The sequence below is a fragment of the Leucopleurus acutus genome, assembly GCF_964270905.1.
Source record: "Leucopleurus acutus genome assembly, chromosome: 19".
Classification (NCBI taxonomy): Eukaryota; Metazoa; Chordata; class Mammalia; order Artiodactyla; family Delphinidae; genus Leucopleurus; species Leucopleurus acutus.
Window position 1 is genome coordinate 14711374 of NC_139161.1, and position 17283 is coordinate 14728656.

The 17283-nt window shown below is 50.1% G+C and overlaps 1 protein-coding gene across 1 annotated transcript in view; it reads right to left on the reverse strand.

Annotated features, from left to right (window-relative positions):
* Positions 1-830: 830 nt before the first annotated feature.
* Positions 831-17283, reverse strand: part of MAP3K3 (mitogen-activated protein kinase kinase kinase 3) — a 60581-nt gene continuing 44128 nt past the window's right edge. Inside the window, exons 8-17 of the mRNA XM_082860483.1 lie at positions 12455-12588; positions 8879-8952; positions 6701-6768; positions 6397-6489; positions 5594-5785; positions 4905-5053; positions 4151-4282; positions 3535-3664; positions 2989-3166; positions 831-1800 (exon numbers count right to left, since the gene is read on the reverse strand). Of these exons, the coding sequence (XP_082716609.1) occupies positions 1572-1800; positions 2989-3166; positions 3535-3664; positions 4151-4282; positions 4905-5053; positions 5594-5785; positions 6397-6489; positions 6701-6768; positions 8879-8952; positions 12455-12588 (1379 nt within the window). The 3' untranslated portion in view covers positions 831-1571. The remainder of the gene's footprint in view (positions 1801-2988; positions 3167-3534; positions 3665-4150; positions 4283-4904; positions 5054-5593; positions 5786-6396; positions 6490-6700; positions 6769-8878; positions 8953-12454; positions 12589-17283) is intronic.

Here is a 17283-nt window from a genome sequence, read left to right on the forward strand (position 1 = left end):
ATTGATATATATAAAAACCATCAAATATGATCTGAGATATAAATTAACAAGTACAAGGCCTCACATTACATGATGTGAAAAGGCTAAAAACAGCGATAGAAACTACATTCATAAAAGTGCATCGTCAACATACAACGAAGGCTTTGGCTTGTTCTGGTGCCCGTGGGGAAGTGGGCAAGGCTGGCAATGAGCTGCCTGGCGCTAATCCCCAGCCCCTTGGAGACACCCATCCCTGGGCACTGGCTTTTTTTTTTTTTTTTTTTCCTTTAATGACAACTCCCAAGGAAACTGGGTGTTGGAGAGGGAGGAGCTCTAGCAATAGGCACATTTTTGGAGGGGAGGGGCCGGAAGAAAGGACCAGCGCCCAGGCTGAGGTAAATAAGGCCAACTCTAAGCTGCTTGGAGATACTGGCTCCCTGACCCCTGCTGCCATTCCTCCTCCATAGGAGCAACAAGGGAAAGAGGCTGAGACCTCATGGGGATGAGCAAGGCTGGCCAAGGAGGAACAGAGCTTTGCAGTTTGGGACACAGTTGGTGGCATCATAGAGAGCTCTGGCCTAGCAGGTCGTAACCCGCAGACAGCCTGATACGACTCCCCTGGCTGCCCTGAACAGCCCACTCAGGGTAGCCAGCTGGCTCAGATGCCTTCACTGTGTTGTCCATCGTCCTTTCTGCCCCAGGAGGGGAACAGGTGCCAGGCCAGGAGCACAAAGGCCATGACCTTCAGCTCTTTCCAATCTGGCCCAAGGCCCAAGCCGAGAGCAGGGGTACTCAGAGCCCAGAGGGCACACGAAGTCTCCAGTTTAGAAACTGGGTACAGCATAAGAGTGACTCCAACTTGTAAAACAGAGACAATTGCATTGACAAAACTGGGTCTCCCTCTCAGTGGGGGCAGTTCCACATCTCAGGCCCCTGCTTGAGGGTGGGAGGGGGTCAGGGTCATGGGGGCAGGCAGGACAGGCTCCTCCTTCCCTGAATAAGGCAGCATAACATTTGCTTCATTCATCTTTGGTAAAGGAAAGGGACTGGCAAGCTGGCCTGGGGCTCCAGGGGGAGTGCAGCCCAGGCCTCCGCTTTCCATTGGCTGCGGGATGCTGGGCTTTACCTCAGGCGTGGGTGGGCTCATCCAGCCCAGAGATGCCCTGGTGGTCTCCAGACATGGGGAGGAGAAACAAAATAACACTCTGAATGAAAGTAACACTATTCAGACCCTCGTGTCCATCCTGTGCCCCCAGACTCCCGGGGGTCTGGTGCTGACCGTGGTGTCAGGACACAGTGCCGAGGACGGGGCCCACGGCGCCTCGCACGCTGTTGCTAGCCCCTTCCCCTCCAGGCTGAGCTTAGGATGCTGGAGCTTCAGGTCTGGCAGGCTGGGGGCTCCCAGTCCGTGAGGCTGCAGCCACCCTACCTGGCTCTGGGCCCCAGCAGCAGAAGGGCACAGACAACGCTGGCTGGACTGCAGCTCCATGGTCCACAGCCTTGCCTGGGAGAAGCAGCAATTTTGCTGAGCCCCACAGCAGCCCCTCGCCCATGCAGCAGGGGGCGGCCAGCAACAGCGTGGCCTTGAGAGCTCAGTACACGAGCTGTGCAAACTGGTGTGTGAGCAGCTCCTCGGCCGAAGGTCTCTGGCGGGCCTCCACAAAAATGCGCCTCAGGAAGTCCCGGCCGTGCTCAGAGATGTGGGAGGGCAGCTGAGGATTGGTGGGCTGGGTGGCAATCTTGAAAATGGCGGCCATGGCTTCATACTCTGCCCAAGGTGGTTTCTCTGTCAGCATCTCCACCACAGTGCAGCCCAGGCTCCTGGAGAGAGAACCCCAGTGTCACCTCCTCAGCCCTCCCCAGGTTCCCAGCTGCCCTGCCCACTGTTGTGAAAGGAGGTGCCCTTCCCAGAACACACTGAGACAGGATGGGCCAAGCTGACGGTTGACACCCCTGTAGAGGGGTCCCCAAGGCCAGAAGAGGCTTCAAAGCCCCGTCAGCTTCGTCCATGTGGGCTTCATCAACCTACACCCACCCAGGTGCTTCCTGACATTGGGGAAGAGAACCACTTTAGCATGTTCAGAAAGAGCTCTGAGATAACGGTATTAGTTCCTGTTGCTGCTGTAACAAATTACCACGAACCTAGTGGCATAAATTTATTATCATTTTGGAGGTCGGAAGTCTAAAGTGAGTCTCACTGGGCTAAAGTCAACGTATCAGTGGGATGGTTCCTTCTGGAGGCTCTGAGAGGAGAATCCATCACCCTGCCTTTTCCAGCTACTAGAGGCTGCCTGCATTCCTTGGTTCATGGCCCGTGCCTTGCGTCACTCCAACCTCTTGTTTCCTTTGTCACCTTTTACTGCTCACTCTGATATCCTGCCTTCCTTTTATAAGGACCTTTGTGCTTATACTGAGCCCATCTGGATAATCCAGGATCATCTCCCCATCTCAAAGTTCTTAATCTGCAAAGGCCTTACTGTCATATAAGGTAACACAGGTACATTTACTAATCCTTTTGGCATTAGTATGTGGACATCTTCAGGGACCATTATTCATCCCACCACAGTAACATTGTAAGAGGAAGTGATGCTCTCACAACTTTCAGGCCCTTTCAGAGGATGGACATGAAGTTGGGCAGAGCAGATGCAAGCCACCTGAGCACGAGGAGGGAGCGCAAGCCTGCTGCTGTTTAGAGACAGATCAGGCCTTCAGATTGGATCCCAGTTCTTTCAGGGATTTAGCAAACATCAGGGATGTTTTCCATGGCCTAAGTTCTCAGTGGTAACAAAACAGTTGCTATTCAGAGTTAAAACACAGCGCATCTGCTGTATGTACTGCTGCAGGCACCACCACCTCTGCCCACACAGAGCCTGCAACCTGGCCTCGCTGGCCAGAGGTGAGTTCTCACTCCCTCCTGCCACGCTGCAAAGCCCCCAAGCCTCATTTCTAAGTTGGAGCCGCTACAGCCCAGACAGTTAGATGGGGTCCCAGCACGTCCCCAGTGCTCACCACACGTCTGCCTTCCTTCCGTAGCCCTCACCGCTGATCACCTCAGGGCTCATCCAGTAGGGTGTGCCAGTGACCGAGCGCATGCCCGTGCCTGACATGCAGATGGTCTGCAGGCGCTTGCTGGCCCCAAAGTCCCCCAGCTTCACATTCCCAGCAGAGTCTCGGAGGATGTTGGCTCCTAAGGCATGAAAGGGCAGAGGCTGCAACCCTGGACCCCTGGGCACTTTCCACCATCCTCCCTCTGTCTCTCCCTCCCAGGTCAAAGGGCTGCTGGGGAGGATGGGGGGCTACCATGAATTAGACATGACCTGCACAGAACAAACAGGCTAGTGACGGGAAGCCTCAGCCCTACAGCACCAAACCGTCATCACTATGGCCAACATCTGCAGAGCACTTCACAGTATTTTCCCAAATTGCTTAACTGATCTTCATGCCAATCCCCCAAGGAAGCAATTAGGGTTCCACTTTTCAGAAAGCTCAAAATGACCAGGTCGAAAGTTCCCAAGTAACTAGGTCACGGGGACCACACAGCCTGCCCCTGCTCACCCTTGATGTCCCGGTGAACAATCATGTTACTGTGCAGGTAGGACATGCCCTCCAGGATCTGCCGGGTGTATTTTCGGGTCACACTCTCTGTCAGAGCTCCGTAGGCCTTCAACTGGTCTTTCACTGAGCCCTAAAGCCACAGGAGTCAGAGGGAGTCACTGCAGGAAGGTGGTGGGAAGGGGCAAGGCTACTTCCAGCCCCCGGCATTTGGCGAAGGAGTGATTCTTCCGATTCCCATTTGTGATGTGCCAGGCACTTTGCTAGGGGCTGTCAGGCAGCTTGGAGAAAAGTCTGAGACAGTCCCTTCCTTAAGCAACAGATGACCCAAATCCAGAAGGGAGGTCTGTCTACTCTAGGTAAAGGTGCTACTTACTGGACAGTGCAGCTGCCCTGTAAGCCTCAGGTTAGGGTAGCCTGGGACATTTCTCATCCCACACCATCACTGCAGCCAGACGCAGGGCCTGCTGACTCTAAGTCCTGCCACTGCCTCACCTTCCCCCCTGAGCCTCTGGAGTCTCAGGTAATCAGACCCATGTCAAAGGGACCCCTCCTCCACAGCCCACAGCCCCAGGAGAGGTCCTCTCTTGCGTGTCCCACATGCATCAGGGGCACATACCCCCGGCATGTACTCCATGAAGATGGTCAGAGTCTTCTCGGCACGGTCCCGCAGGCAGCCATAGTACTGCACTATGCGCTCGTGCTGCAAGTTCTTCAGCAACTGGATCTCACACTCCAGTGCACTCACCTCCTAGGGGAGAGGCCCAGTGGTCACCTAGGCTTTCAGGGCCCTGGTTCTACCTGCCTAGGATCAGCTCAGCTTGCCCTAGTCAGTGGCCTCAGAGGAGTCTGTCTGCCTTGGGAACTTCAGCTGGAGAAAAGGAGGGACTCTCTCAACTGTTTGGCCCTTGTCCACAATGCCGGCTAAGCCTTGGGATGGTGGCACTCCCATGCTGGAAGACAGCAGACAGTGGGGTGGGAGACGGGTTTGTGGGGGCAACTAAGCAGTTTAGATAACTGCTGTATTTATCCACTCAAACTGGAATGAAGGTCACATCCAAAGCTAAGCTCCAAAGACAGGCTCCTTCCTGGTCTGAGAGCTGGGAGACAGAGGCATCTGTTTGGTGAGGGTGGGGCAGGTACTGCTCTTTGTAGCACTGGCCATCACCTCCCAGTTTGGGTTGCTTGGTACTTTGGCACCAACTCAGTTCCTCATACCCAATCTCTCCCCTGGGCCAGGGTCAACAGCAAGGGAGCCTGGGAGGAAGAATGATGGGAGAAGCAACCTGTAGCATCTCGAGCAATTTGTGCAACGAGACAGGTATTTTCTTGAGAGGGAGGAACTGGAAGTCAGACCATGGGGAAAGCAATACCTTGCTTGTCTCAGGACTGTCTGGGTCAAACTGGACCTGCTTGGAAGCAAGTTCTCGTCCTGTGTCCACATCATAGCACAGATAGACCCTGCCAAAGGCACCCTGGCCCAGGAGCTTCCCCCGGCGCCAATTGATGGGGGCACTGGGAGCTACAGGAGAACAGAAGGAAAGAGCATTAGAGTTCGTGCACTTAGTTACCGATATCCTGCCTCATCCTACAGAGGCCCGAGCTGCCCCCTCACCCGGCATCATCACATCTCTCAGCATAGCATCTCCACGCCCATCTGGAACAGGCTCAGTGCCCTGGTCAATCAGACCTTAAGGCCCAAGGCCTGAGAAGCAGAGGATTGGCTAAAATAGTGGTTAAATGTTCATCTGAATTGATTAAATACCTTCATACTTCCAAGGCCCCCAAATATCTCATTATGTCAGGGATTAAGGAGACTGCTCTTCAGTTTAAACATGGAGAAACTAAAGGCCAGGGAGAAGTGCTTGTCACACAACAGTGGAGTGAGGACTAAGGTCCAGGGGATCTGCTGCCCACCCTCGGGCTCTTCCACTGGGTGCGGATGGGCCAGAGCTGCCAACTGCTGAGCCAAACAGCCCCAGTGGACCCGCTGGCCTCCCGCCCTGCAGCTGGTCTGAGCATCCCCTGGGCAGCCTCCACCTGGCCAGGGCCCACTCCTCACACTTGGTTGGCACGTTCCTCTCCTGCACAGAGAGGGCGTTCTCACTGTCCGCACTCCGCAGGCGCCCTCGGGGGTCCAGGTACTGCACCGCCAGGCCCATGTTCTCGCCATTTGTGCTCAGGGAGCGGCTGGAGGGCACCAGGGTGAACAGGTTGCCTTGATGACGCCGTATTCGGGGAAATGTTCTTCTGCCTGAAGGGTTGCAGGGCCAGAATAGAGCAAGTCAGACCCCTGGCCACAGGCTGAATGTGCAAACCGGGCCATAACAGCAGCTCCAGTCGGGTGAGCTCTCCAGAACCCATCTGCCCTCCCACCTGACTCGTGCCAGAATGGCTAATGTCTCAAGCATCCTGAGAATCAGGACAAAAGCAGGAATTAGCAAGCAGCCAGATGGTTTAGGGAAACCTAGCCAAAGCGAAAGCATAGGGCTGGCCCCTATGTCCTACGTCACTCGCAGGGCCAATCCACGGCTGATCTATTTTCCTTGGCATTCTAACCCTAAACCTCTGAGGAAGCTCCATTCCGTTTGCTGCATGAGGCAGAAGGGGGCGTTGGAGAGCTGGCGCCCTGGAGCATGCTGTGCACTCAGACAAAGGACAGAGTTCCCAGAGGCAGCATCAGTCTACAAATACCAGCCTCCCCCCACCCTTTTTTAACCCTGACTCTACTGCCTCAAGCCTGGGCACAGTTCCTCAGGAATAAAGGGAACATGGGGCCTGGAGTACCTGGGCCACCCGCTCCAGTGGCTTTAACCACATCCCTTTTGAGGTGGCCAGCAGGGGGCAGGGTGGAGGCACACTCACCGTCATTGTAGTCCTTGTGGTGCACGGACACGTGGTAGCGCCGGGGGTAGGTTCCACCTTTGACCCCTTTGTCATAGAGCTGAGTTTCCCGATCTGAGTAGGAGAGAGGAATCACTGGCTTCTCGACAGGCCAATGTTAGTGATCCATTTAAGCCTCTAGGTCACCTGAGGCCTCAGAGCAGCAAGCCCGAGGAGAATTAAAATACAGCCCTGGCTTCTCTTCCCAACTCAGCCATCAAAAGCAGACTGCCTGCAGCCCCACCCGGACACCCCGCAGTGCTCACCCAGGCTCTGGAGAACTCACCCGAGAATTCCTGTCTGTTGTCTGGGAAGCTCTGGGCTCGGGACATTCGCGATTTCCGGAAGGATGGGCTAGAAAAACAAAATGAATCATAAAGTAGACTTCAGGGTACCTCCAAAGCAGCTCAACAGGGCAGAAGAGAGGATACTCACACAGACTGCTTCTCCTAGCTCCTTCCCACACATGTCATTGCATGGTAGGAAGCAGAGTTGGAGAGAAACAGCCCTTTTCTCAGCCTACTACTTTCTCTTCACTAGTCTGAGGCCCACATCTGACGGGACCCTGAATAATGAAGCCCTCCAGTGCTACCGACCTCCACCCTGGCTGCACAGTGCTTTATCTTACCCTTCCCTCCCACCTTGGTGACAGGGGAAGAGCTGCACAAAGCCCCTTGCCCAGCGCAGTAATAAAGATAGCAACAGCATCTTCCTTTCAGAGTAATCACCACCGTCCCATTTTAGAGACGTGGAAAACAGGAATAGAGAGGTTAAAGGGCTTGTCCAAAACTATTCAACTAATATTTGGTGGAGCTGGGTCTATATGGCTCCAGATCCCATGAAGGGAAGATGAAAGCTCTGACCTTAGGTTACGCTGGCCCTCAAAGAAGTAAAGTCCAGGTCACTGAGTCTGACTCCCAAGGAGAAGAAAACAAAGCATTGGAGGGACAGAGGAAGAATTCAAGAATCAAGTGAGTTATCTTTCCCAGCATCCACCTGAACGGTTCTTTCCCTCATGTGAGAGTGCCTTTGGAAAAGGTCATAGGTCAGAAGAAACTCTCAAGGCGGTGATGCAGGGGCTGTCCCCTACTTCCCAACTGCTAGACCTTCTGTGGTCCTGTCCCACAGCTCCCCTCCCCCACCAGCGTGGCCACAAGGCTTAGAAGAGAGTTCAAAGCCAGAGTCAGTTCCTGTCCTGGCAGAGCTCTCAGTTTGCAGCAGCAACTCTGGCACTTTCACCTGTGCCTTCTTACTCTTTTTTTTTTTTTTTTTTTGCTGTACGCGGGCCTCTCACTGTTGTGGCCTCTCCCGTTGTGGAGCACAGGCTCCGGACGCGCAGGCTCAGCGGCCATGGCTCACGGGCCCAGCCGCTCCGCGGCATGTGGAATCTTCCTGGACCGGGGCACGAACTCGTGTCCCCTGCATCAGCAGGCAGACTCTCAACCACTGCGCCACCAGGGAAGCCCTGCCTTCTTACTCTTTTGGTTGGAAAGCAAGCCTAAAATAAGGCTGCAGATTGGATGCCAATAAGCAACTGTGACTGTTCTATGATACCTAGAGGGGAGACCACGCTCAGCAGCTCACAGGTCTGTTAGGAGAGACACGGTACAGATCCAGCCATGGTCACAAGGTGATTACCCATGTGAGCAATTAATCAGTTACAAAAAGAAAAGAAAATCCCCAGAACTGTTCCTTAGCCTCTGACCACAGTCCTAAGCCCAGCTGGATGTGGTCAAAATGTGCTCTTGGGCATAATAAGGTCAAGGAGAGAGACTGGCTACATCAATGATAGATATGCCAAAGCCACCAATGATAGGTGGCCAATGATAGGTGCCAAAGCCACCTCCAAACACCCCCGCTGACGGGCAAATCAGCTCCACAGAACCACGTGGTGTGTGAAGGATGACGCTTGTTGCCTCCCAAAGTGTAAGAACAAGATTACACACCAAGCATGCAGTGTGGTAAGCTAGGCAGTCTGAATATCTTGTTTTCTGGTTTTTATATCCCAGTTTCTTACTCCACCAGAAAGACTTGGAGAAAAAAAAAAACGAAAGTAAACCCAAAGGTGATAATTCAGTTTTGTCCCCCAAGCAATGAAGGTTGAAGGTTGTCCAGATCTCAGCAATGAGGCTAAGGGTACAAGGGCAGCATGTGTTATGTGGGAAGTCAAAACATGTAAAGTGCTTGGAACAACAGAGCAAGCATTTAACACATGTGAGCTGCTATTATAACCTACTACATTCATATAATTATACAAACATAACATTCTCCCTGTTTGGAAAATTAAGGAGAGGGCTAGGAATGCTAGCGAAAGGTTTCTTTCCCAGAAGCATGACGTTTTAACCATGGGCCTGCAGACCAATGTGCAGTTCAGGGACACACACACTAGCTGACTCCATTTCCTCAGCTCATCAGTTCCAAAAATGCCTATGCACTAACCCCCGAACCAGCCACAGTCTCATACCTGTCTGCGGACCTGTCCAAGGATTGGCAGCTTCCTGACAAGGAATTTTCAGCACTGCTCAGGGGATCCAGCATCTGCAAGGCAAGTCATACAATAAAACCCCAGCCCCAATCCCAGCCAGGTGACCCAGCCAAGGCCAGCAAATGGTCCTTTTTCTTTTCCAAAATATGAAAGTGCCCTTTCTCCGCCAGGGCAGTGGGAAGAATGGTTAGGAAGGTACCATTCTCCCCCGCAGTCTGAAAGGCAAGTTTCCAGGAGTGAGAAAAATGCCTGGCTGGCATCCCAAGGAGCTCTGCCAGGAGAGCAAAGCAGAGACGCTGCTTCTCTTGTTGACATTTTCTTGGCTTGTGAATGCTGGAGCCTGGTGCTGGAGATGGTCCTACCCTGCAGAGGCTTCCAGTGCATTTGGGTGGGACCCTAATGCTTCTGTTTACACTCCACAATTTATAATTTAAAATTCATAATTTTATTGCCCTCATTTCACAGACAAGCCACTGCAGGTCTAGAAAGGTTAGGAGAATTGTCTGAAGTCATGAAACTAGTTAGTACACAGCTGACACAGAACAAAAATTTCCCAGTTCCTCGTTCTCCTGCAGAGCCAGTAAGTATCTATGTAAGTTAAAATGTTTCTCTGGCCCTTGGTCAAATGCAGTAACAAAAAGCCTTCAGATTAGCTTTTTCTCCAACTAATCTCCCCTTCATTTTGCCTATGGGGGGTATTCACTACCAGAGAATTTATTATCTGAGATCCAAAGTTAAACATTACATAGGGAAGCAGAGTATCAGAACCATGAAAATTCATGAACAACTTTCATAAAATTGGTTTCCATCTCAAATTATCTCTTCCCATTTAATGCTGGAGTCCACCTCACCCATACTGTCACTCATATATTGTCATATATGATTTTTTTTTAAACTGCCAATCAAGGCAAATTAATTGAAAAGTAAAATCCCCAAAATCTTGATAAGGATATAGGATTTCCCCAAGAGGATAAAACCAACATGGGAAAGAATTGCTCCCAAACCATAAAGTGCATATTTGGCAAAGTTAGATCAGATAACAGAAGAGAGAATGAGCAAGTATAACAACATGACAGGTGTGACGAAGGAGGAAGAATACCAAAGGTCCAAGAAAGGCCTGTGGAAAATACACGGAACCCCGTGAAGGCTTCTGTAAAAAAAAAAAAAAGGAGCCTCTTTAGGACAGTGCTGCAGAAGTCAAAGAGGAAGTGAAGGAAGTTATGTTGTGCTAGTAAAATTTTTGTTAGAAAAATTAAGCCAAAAAAAATTAGCCTGAATCATGCTTTGTTCATTCTAAAAATTAGCAAATAGATGCAACTATTACTCAAATCTGATTAAAGAAAAAACAAAATAAAGTTATCTTAGTTTCATTTTTCAAGAAAGTCCCAGTTGGATACTCTTTCACTATATACTATGCTGTTTTGGTCTCTGTTAAGTGGATTTATCTTGAATGGCCCATTAGCAGCAGCAATTCTCTTTAGCTAAAGAGGCGGGCACTGGGGAAGGACCTAGGCATTCTCCTGCTTCCTTGGCCTCTTTCTAAAAGTCTATCCTCACTACAAGTCTAATACTCCCATGCTTTCCAGGGCCAGGCAGGTAAAGAAGTAAAAGGACCAGGATATAGGACCATGGGGAGGGATAGAAAGCAAAGGCAATCAAATTCATTAGCAAAGTCACCCCTAGTACAGCTGATGTCTGGAAGCACTCTGGTTAGAGAGAATGGAAAGGATGGTCAGTAAGATATCCAAGAAGGGACTCTGCAGCTAAAAGCACTCTAGGTCACTGTTCTAAACATAAATTTACCTGGAAGGCAGGACGGTAGAAGAGAGAAGAGGCAGTTTAAAAATGCTTCTCATAGCCTATATAGTTTGAACAATGCTACACAGAGATTAGCTATTGAGGGGAAGAAAAGTTGTAAGAATCAGTTTTAGGAAAAAGAAGTTACAAGAATCAGGTTTTTTTGGTAAAATCCCCCATGTGATGGTGCTGGCCTTCTACTGGATGCTTTTACCCTTAAGAAATTTCCCCTCTCAAGATCAAATCCCAAAAGTTTATAAGACAGATCTTTTTCTTGCAATCAAAGCAAGCTCATTGAAAAAACTTCAGAATGAAGCCAGAGATCTCACTCTTGCTGAATTCACTAAGCCAAAGTGCCATTTTCATCAAGTGGGCCACAAGTTAAAAAAGCTAGCCATTAAAATGGGTAAGCCATTGTGGTAGACGCACCCTAGGATGTCCTCACTCCACCCCACCCCAGTAAGTCAAAGCCTTGCATATAACCCCCGCCCCTTGAGTATAGGTAGAACTTGTAATTTGCTTCTAGTCAATAGACTATGGCAGAGAGGATGGATTTTCGTTGCCGCGTGCGGGCTTTCTCTAGTTGCAGTGAGCGGGGGCTAGCTACCCTTTTGTTGCAGTGTGCGGGCTTCTCACTGCGGTGGCTTCTCTTGCTGTGGAGCACAGGCTCTAGGCGTGTGGGCTTCAGTAGTTGTGGCACATGGGCTCAGTAGTTGTGGCTCCCGGCCTCTAGAGCGCAGGCTCAGTCGCTGTGGCTCACGGGCTTAGTTGCTCCGTGGCATGTGGGATCTTCCCGGGCCAGGGCTCAAACCTAAGTCCCAGGCATTGGCAGGCGGATTCTTAAGCACTGCGCCACCAGGGAAGCCTGAGACTTCATCTTTGCAGACCAGAGCAAGAGATTCTTCTGCTGGCCTTGAAGAAGCTACCATATTTTGAGAGGGCCACATGGCAAGGAACTGCAAGTGGCTCCTAGGAGCTCAGAGTGGCCCCTGGCCGACAGCCAGCAAGAAAACAGGGACCACAGTGCTACGACCACAAGAAACTGAATTCTGCCAACCACCATGTGAACCTGGAAGGGAACCACAGGCTTCAGAAAGAAATGCAGCCTGGCTGACACTTGAGTGAAGCCTTGTGTGACCCTGAGTGGAGAACCCAGCTAAGTCATGCCTGGATTCTGGGCCCAAGGAAACTGTAAAATAATAAATGTCTGCTGTTTTAAGCTGCTAAGTTTGTGGTTGTTTTACTTAGCAATAGATAACTAATACAGCTGTCTACTATCATAAAAGTCCACCCAAAGGAGACAGTCCTACTTTGGACTGGTATACTCGTTACCTTTCATTAAGAAATAGCAAAACTAAAATCTGGTTGAAATGCAAAACAAAATCTGTTTAGGACTGGTCACATGTTAAAACTCTGCTGAAATGACAGGTCGTTGTAAGGAAGTATACAAACAGCGGAGTGGTGTTCTGCAGGGAGACCAGTGAGAGGACCACGGAAGAGGAAGAATCTGTCAAATGCACATGCAGCACCAAGGAGGCTAGGCAGCTTAGATTCTGTCTTTGGTAGAAATGGATATTTGGCCCCTAGAAAGGAAAAATTCATATTTTGGCAGGCCTGGCTTACAAAAAAGCTACTGGATAGGACTCAAGTCCCTCACCTACACACCATGCCCACTGAGAACTCCCCCTGCTAAGCGTGGTCTGACACGTCCCAAGACACACCCCAGCCCCAAAACCCCCATCCCCAGACTATACTCACGCACTGCTCGCTGGTCTCTGGGATGAACTCCCCCTCGCTGTTGATGCTGGTGTAGGACCCCTGTCGGGCAATCCGCTGCTGCCGCTCAGGCACGTAGCCAGGGGGAGGCGAGCTTCGGCCGGGGTTCTGGGAGCCTAGAGCACAGAAACACGACCTTTGACTGCAGAGCCAGGACCTGCAGCCTGAGAGGAGCAGACTTAGGGCCAGCTCAGACAAAGCATCTGCTTGGTGGTAGAGAGCTGGTTTGGCTCTTTGAACATCCTGGAGGAGAGGGAGGGCCTAACAAAGTGCTGAGGTTGAAGGAAACTTCCTGAGCCAGGCAGCTCCTCCCCCAATCCAAGGACCTCAAGAAGGAAGAAAAATACTTAAGAGAAAAGTTAAAGAATGGTGGGTAGGGTTGCTCTTTGAAAGATAGTCTTTAAGGAGTTTTAAACTATTATTTTCAATGTCCTTCAAGAAACTGACTCCTTCATTCTTCTTCACGAAGTCACTCGGTCAGAATACAAGGATCACGCGGTTTGTAGAGACGCTATTTTAATGAATTCGCCACCGAGAGCACTTGGTGCTCCAATCTCTTGTTGGAGGCATCAACCCATACTCTCTCCAAGAACCACTGACACGATCTTGGGTGGGAAGGCTAACCTGAGGCTCTTGGTAGTCTGGCTTCCCCACGTGACTCCAGGGCAGAGGCCAGAAACCAAACTGCTCTAAAAACAGGCACAGAATTATGCTGGATTTCCACTTGCAACATCTCACTCACAGGGTAGAGGCTACCAATTCTGAGATAAGGAGGTACCTGAACCATGCCTTTCAAATGATCTCAGACAGTCCATGGAGGAAAGAGTCTGTTTGTCCAAGTTTTCTAAGCCCTGGCAGAAACTGATGCTGCTCAGAGTATACACTTAGAGATGCTATGCCATGAACTAACAAAGCAACGAAATCAGCCAAGGCAAGTTTTCTTTTGTTTCTCTGCCCCCCCCCCCACCCCCGGCCACCTGCACAATATGCGGGATCTTAGTTCCCTGACCAGGGATCGAACCCTCGCCCCGGCAGTGGAAGCACAGAGTCTTAACCACTGGACCGCCAGGGAAGCCCTTCTTTTCTTTTTTATACTGTTACCTTGTCTTTAATTCTCACAACACACCTACAGCGGAGGTGCATTATTATCATCCACAGTGTGCAGAAGGGGAAGCCAAGGCCCAAAGTCATGTAGTATCTTAAGGGTGGTGCTGCATCTAGAAAACAGGCCTTGTGACTCCCAGTATATTTCAGCCAAGGCAATTTTGAGACCACAGTTTATTTCCAAAAGGGGCAGCCATGCTACTCATACATTCCCCATAAGCAATCCAAACAGAGGAGGGGGGGATCCCACCCATGGGGAAATGTGACAGCCTTTCTGCAAGGAATAGGAGGGAGGCAAATATGGGGATTTCTTGATAGCACGAGGGAAACACAGTGCCATGTCTCATGCAGCTCAGATTCAGAGTTGTTCTGTCAGTGATCACTTGTGAGTTGGATGCAAGATGCCATCTGGCCAACAGAGGGCTCGAAGGCAATGACAAGATGGAGGTAAGGGGAAATCGAACAAGAAAGCTACTCCGTTTTTCAGAGGGCCAGATGTCAAAGACCCATGCAGCCGGCCATTTCCCTTGCCACTGTAGCACAAAATGCCAGTGTAACCATGAAGAAAAAGATAGTTTTCTTAAGCCCTAGCGTGCCCTAAAGCACAGAGCGCTTTTTTAACACATGGCTTACAAACATTAGCCCAGTGCCTACTTCCCACTTCCGGCTTTGGAAAACATTCCAGTAGCCCACACGTTCTATGGAAATCCAATCCCTATGTTGGCAACATTTGTCAGCAGCAGAAGCGACCTAAAAAGGTGAGCAAGGTATAGTGAGAAAAGCCTAGGCTTGAAAATTAGATAAACAGAGGTTCAAATCAGGCTTTGTCACTTATTAGCTGAATGATTTAAACTCTCACCTAAATTTCCTCATTTCAAAAAGGAAACAACTATCTACCTCATAACCGTTTTTGGAAATTATAAATGAAATGTGGTAGCACAGGTACACATATACGTGGTAGGAACTCAATAGAATTCCATTCGTTCCCTTCACTCTGTGTAGCAGATATAATGGGTTAGATAGACTCAAGAGCCATTCTACCCTTCTAGTGTGCCTTCCAGCACTTCAGAAGTTCATCAGCTAAAAGCTATTCTAAGACCTCCTTTAGGTTCAGCCAGTTAGATGCACTTGTGTGAGATCTGGATGGCTTCCTGCTGTTCCTGGGCACAGTCCTAGAAGCCTTGGTTTTTCTGCTGCAGCACCAGCAGAGACCCCACACCTGATCTCAAGACACAGGTGCAGGTATCCCTGTGTAAGTGGTGTGTGGACAGAGCACAGGGGCCCTGTGCTTCTGGATCCGGTGGCTTCCTCATTACAGAGGGAAGAGGAGCTCTGCAGTGTGTCTTTAGACTTAGAGTCTGTTTCTCACTCTTCATGATTTTACAAGCCAGAATGTGCACCAAATGCCTTCTTCCTGAAACTAGTCAGAGTGGATTCTGTTCTGTGCAACTGAACCCTGACCAATACATTCTGGAGCGAAAAGGTATTACATATTTGACCTACAACAAACAAAAAATGTCTCTTGTGAGGAACTGATGAGAGAGAAAGAAAAACTCTTACATATTGATGAAATCCCACACACTAGTCCAAACTACCCCCAGGTAGGCTGAACTACCCTCGATCTGAGCATCAGAGCATCTAGGGTGAGACCTCCCCGGCACAAAAGATCCCTGGCCCCTCAACACCCATTCTCTCCTTCACTGCTGCCACTGAACTCTCCCCTGGTTTTGCAGGTGGGATGGGACTAGCTCACATGAGGCCAGCACTACAGACCCAGGAGGGGCTGGGGGAAAACAGCAAAGGTTTTCTGAGCTTTTATTTCCAGCCAGAGACTTTCACTTTTTCCAATACACATTGCTGCCTGCCGAGAGCCAGCCTTGTTATCTGATGGGCAATGGGCCAGGGGCTATTGTGCACAGGCCCACAGCTTGGGGCAGGAAAGGGAAGTCTCCCCAAACCAATGGCTATCAGAGGAAGCGAATGGAAAAACCAGGAGTTGGCAGAACTGCTCCAGAGCATTTTCAGTTTTGTTTTTATCTTCATTTCAGAAATTAGGGGCTAATGAGACACACAACAGCATCTGAGAACGAGTTAGACAGGGACCTGAATAGGACAGGATACTGAACTGTAAGACTCACTGATCCTCGCGTATTTACCAGCAGGGACAACAGTGAGCCAGACAGCACAAACACAGTGCTATGCAAGACACAGCTCATCCTAGGTCTCAGAAGGCAGGCAGCTTCTCTGGGCCACCCTTCCCTGGCATTCCAGCCTGATCTTGCTCTAGTCTCATCAGGGCACTTATACCAAGGGGCCCCCTCTCAGCACCAGCTGAAGTAAAAGAACAGAGTAGTAATCCTGTGCTCAGAAGTGCTCTCTTCTGAACAAGGATTTCAGCTGCCAGCTGTCTGCATTCCTCTAGCGCTTGCTGGCTCTCTGCTTACCTCCTTGATCTGGGGCAGCAAAACCCTTACCCTATGATACGGTTGATTCTTTTGCTCTGTCTTCTGACTCAAAGCTGAAAGCTAGGTTCTCAGACTCTAGCCCTTCTCATAGGAGACTCCTGTCAGGAAGCTGATGCAGTCAGGAAGTTGCCTCCACAGGGAGTTAGTTCTAGGGCTTTGGGTCAGTGTTAATGTGCAGGTCATTGCAAGTACAAAGAGAAAGCTTTTTTTGGCCATCGACTATTTTCTCTAAACCTTGTTCTCTCTTAGGGAGCTGATGAGGGGAAGAATCAAATCTTTTTTTCTTCTTCAATATCCTCGCACTGGACCAGGTTGTGCAGAGCAGAGCTCCGCAATATTTTCATCTCGTAAGACCTTGAGAACATCCTGTGTTTCAACTTTCAAAACTCCCATTTTATTTTGAAGTTGTGACCACCACTAAACAGTTTCTGGTCTCATCTAGTATCACAGAAGAATTTTTAGCAAGAAGGAGAAAAAAATCCTGTGCAGTGAAGGCAGCTGACCTTTTTGTTTCCATGTATGTGGTCACTACCTCTGCAGTCCTGGTTTCCACTCTTGCATATCTTACCAGGACTGGAGGTGTGCACTGTGTATAGCTCTCTAACTTGTTACTGCCCGGGTGTCACTGTAAGTCATCTCATCCTTTCAACATTCCTTTTCCCTCTGCCTGAGTTTTTCCTCCTCTGTTCTCAGAGGAAGAGGGCTGCCCTCCTCCTTACCAAGGCACTATAAGCCCTCTGCCTGGACTCCCCAGTTCACCCCCAGCAGGAGTCAGCTCCCCTATGGTCCCCTCTTCACCACCTTCAATCTCCTTTTCAGCTGTCTTTGTGCCTCCCTTCATAAACATGCTCAGATCTCTAGCCTAAAAAATATCCTGACCTTATTTCTGCCACTCCCTTAAGCCACTAGCCCACCTCTTTTTTTCTTTTATGGCCAAACCCCTTGAAAGAACTGATTGCCTCTACTCATCAGGTACCCATTCCTTAGTGGGGTAATCTGGCTTGCCCCGCTGTGGGACACAGTGGCAGGACGAGGAGCGAGATGGAATAAGAACAGAGGCGAAGGACTTAAGATACACTAGACCAAATGGGAGTCAGATGTGGCAGGGACAAGTCCTTTAGTCGATGGCTTAAGGGCACCGCCCACTGCATTGTGGAAGAAACAGTGCTTGAGCTCAGCTTCAAAGGTGACAGAATTTCTACAGGCAAAGACACAAGGAAGGGTAAATTCGCGTAGGGAAAT